Source organism: Eimeria mitis, genomic scaffold (assembly GCF_000499745.2).
Source record: "Eimeria mitis Houghton genomic scaffold, Emh_scaff4755, whole genome shotgun sequence".
NCBI classification, from domain to species: Eukaryota; Apicomplexa; class Conoidasida; order Eucoccidiorida; family Eimeriidae; genus Eimeria; species Eimeria mitis.
Genome location: NW_013573056.1, coordinates 1,524 through 4,310, shown reverse-complemented (window position 1 = coordinate 4,310; position 2,787 = coordinate 1,524). Strand labels below are relative to the sequence as shown.

The following is a 2,787-nucleotide window of genomic DNA, read 5'->3' as shown; positions in this document are numbered from 1 at the left end:
CGATGTCTCTTGTTGACTGGAAAATATCCGAACATGCCCCGCAAAGGTGTTTGATTTTTTCGCTAGGGTCCGCAGAAGGGTTTGACAGCGATTCTTCAGTTCCATGTGCTTCTTTCTGTTGGATGCTTGGTAATGTACTGTCATGCTGTTGCAGAGCAGCGGCAACCAATAGCAGCTTCTGCTGTGCAACCGAGTACAGGGCCTGCGATGACCAACTCCAGAAGTAGTTAACCATGCAGCAGCTGGTGAGGGCTGGGAATCTTCTAAAGAGCACTTGCGTCTGCGGGTCGCTAGGACTGCAGTAGACGCAAATGCGGAGTCGCTGGCGGCACTCTGCTACTAGGAGCTCCACGGTGGGGTTTCCAGAAAGGGGCCCATCAGCGCCGCTTTGCGCAGGCACTGCTCCGTTGCTGCTTGGTCCTGAGGCAGGAGGAGCTTTAACTCTCATGGCGCTTAGAGCTTCTGCCTGAAAGCCGGAGTCATAAGAGGAAGTGGCATGCGAATATACGAATCCAGCGTTTGCGAAGCCGTTGTAGACATGTTCACTTGGAAACATGGCACTGCTCAAAACAGTGCAAGGGCAGCCTGNTTTGCGAAGCCGTTGTAGACATGTTCACTTGGAAACATGGCACTGCTCAAAACAGTGCAAGGGCAGCCTGCATGCCCCTTCATATGCTTCAACTACACGTCAAGGTAGTGCACTGAGAAGACAGGGCCTGAAGGAACTTCAACGGTTGCTGACCTTCTCATCAGGGGTGAATACATCCGGTAGTTCCCTTAATTGAAGCATGGTGCAAACGTGTGCTGCGATATCGTCATGCGTAAGGTGCTCAGCCGGAACCAGCAGAAGCTGCGGCTTTTTTAGTACCCCGGCAGCCAAAATTGTGCTCTTAATGTCTTCTTGCCACTCACTGACAGCTACAGGATAAGACAGTCCGTGAGGCTCTACTACTGCAAAACCTGCTAGGAATGCTGCAAGGCGAGCGCACGACCGGCGTCCAGACCCGCCAACACCCAGAAGCAGCATGTGGCCTTGTGGTTGAAGGAATGTGTTCATGCATCTCAGTGCATGTTCAACAGCTTGAGGGAAGAGAACCAAAGACAGCGGCTTGTTGGGATGCAACAGAGTATATTGCTCAAGAGCAGCTGCGCACATCTGGTGTGCTTCTACAGGTGTCACGCGGTCGTATACTCGCGACCCCAATATACAATCTTCTGCAGCTGTTGAGGTCTGTCCTGTTCCGGCCGTGGCTGCAGCTTCAGGCTCTCGAAATGCGAAGAGCAGGGGCCCTTCCTTGGGCGGATCCAAGTCCGTTAGAGTGAAGCCTGCCGTTTCCCTTAAGAGATCACTGATGGATCCCGAGAGAATCTCCAAGTCAGGCGTATTGGCTGTCCTATCTTCAAAAACCCTACGCACCTCGTGGAGCCAGCACCGAAGCAGCTGGTGCTGTGATTGAAGGCCAACAGGATTCAGAAATCCCAGTCTTTGCACAACCCGCCAGCAGTCCCGTGGAGTCCACTGTTGCATCCATCGAGAAGGCCGAAGAGGCAGCCGCTGCTGAAGCTGTCTGTAGAGATTTGCAGTTAATGCGGAGACCTTTTTCAACCCTTCTACTACAGGATCCGCGCAGCTGTCAAAACGGATCAACAGCAACTGGTTCAGAATCGTCTGTATGGACTCCGTCGAATATGGAGCCCCTGTAAGTGGGAAAAAGTGCCTAGCCAGGCGCTCATTATGCTGCTGCTGTTGCTGTAGAATGCGGCGTGTGGCTGTTAGAGTCAACCCTTCAACAGGCTGGAACTTCCACGCTCCCCCTTTATTCCACCCGCCGCATTCCAGAAGCTGCCGTACAAGCTCGCCTACCGGCTGCGCCCCTGATTCTTCTGTTGGAGGCAAGTGGACGTCGTCGAGCAAAAGGACACAACGTCGGAAACCAACAGGCCGCAGACCCGCACTGTGGGACTTCTCCAATCTGCCTTCTAACCACTGCTGTACAGCATTAGGGGTTGCTGCGCCAGTAAGGGAAAGAGCGAGAAATGCAAAAGCATCTGGCTTGCCATTGGCTGTAACAGGCAAGCTCTCGGATCCAGCTGATAAGCCTTTCCGTGTCTGCTGTGCAGCGGACGCTTCCTGGTTCTTCAGTTGCTGAATCAATTTTTGTTGGCTCTCCGCGGCCATCCCCTGTAGCATTTGGATCATGCACTTGCTTTTTCCGCCCCCTGCTTCTCCAATTAAGAGGAAGGGAGCTTTTCCAGGAGCCGAAACAAGGTTTAAGAAGTAGTTGAGCAGAGCTGTTTCGGGTGTTTCTATGAGAACATGCTGCAAAGCGGCGGCCGTCATGGAAGTACCCTTTCGCACATCTGGAAGCATGGGAAGAGATGCCCACGGGTGCCATTTCTTCTGCTGAACGTCCCAAAATACGTCAAAGCAGCTTCCTGTTGGAGGGAGATGATGATTGAAACGTCGGGCTTGCTTCTGCCTCCGTGTTTGGTCCACGTCTTCAGTGCTGGAGTTGTGCCCGCCAGTCAGGAGGCCCATTTGTTCCAAAACATCGAAACGACCACTGTGTAGGTTTCGAAAGGCCACGTCAAAGGCAGGCCGCTCAGATGCGGGCAGCGCACCACCCGTGCCCCACAACAAGGCAAATACCAATGCTCCCTCCAGCGACTGTTCAAGCAGATCGGCCACCGAGCCTTCTCCTCGCTGCAGCGGAAGCAGCCATGGGAAGGTGATGAATAGAGCTCAAACGTAAGTCATGCAAATACACAGGGAAGTGTTTATGTATG

General features: G+C 53.3%; 1 protein-coding gene across 1 annotated transcript in view; it reads right to left on the bottom strand.

The window, feature by feature from the left end:
- Positions 1-727: 727 nt before the first annotated feature.
- The window catches only part of EMH_0077410 (uncharacterized protein), a gene marked incomplete at both ends in the record, with an annotated part of 3,183 nt that continues 1,123 nt past the window's right edge, over positions 728-2,787 (bottom strand). Inside the window, one exon of the mRNA XM_013499854.1 lies at positions 728-2,704. Within this exon, the coding sequence (XP_013355308.1) occupies positions 728-2,704 (1,977 nt within the window). The remainder of the gene's footprint in view (positions 2,705-2,787) is intronic.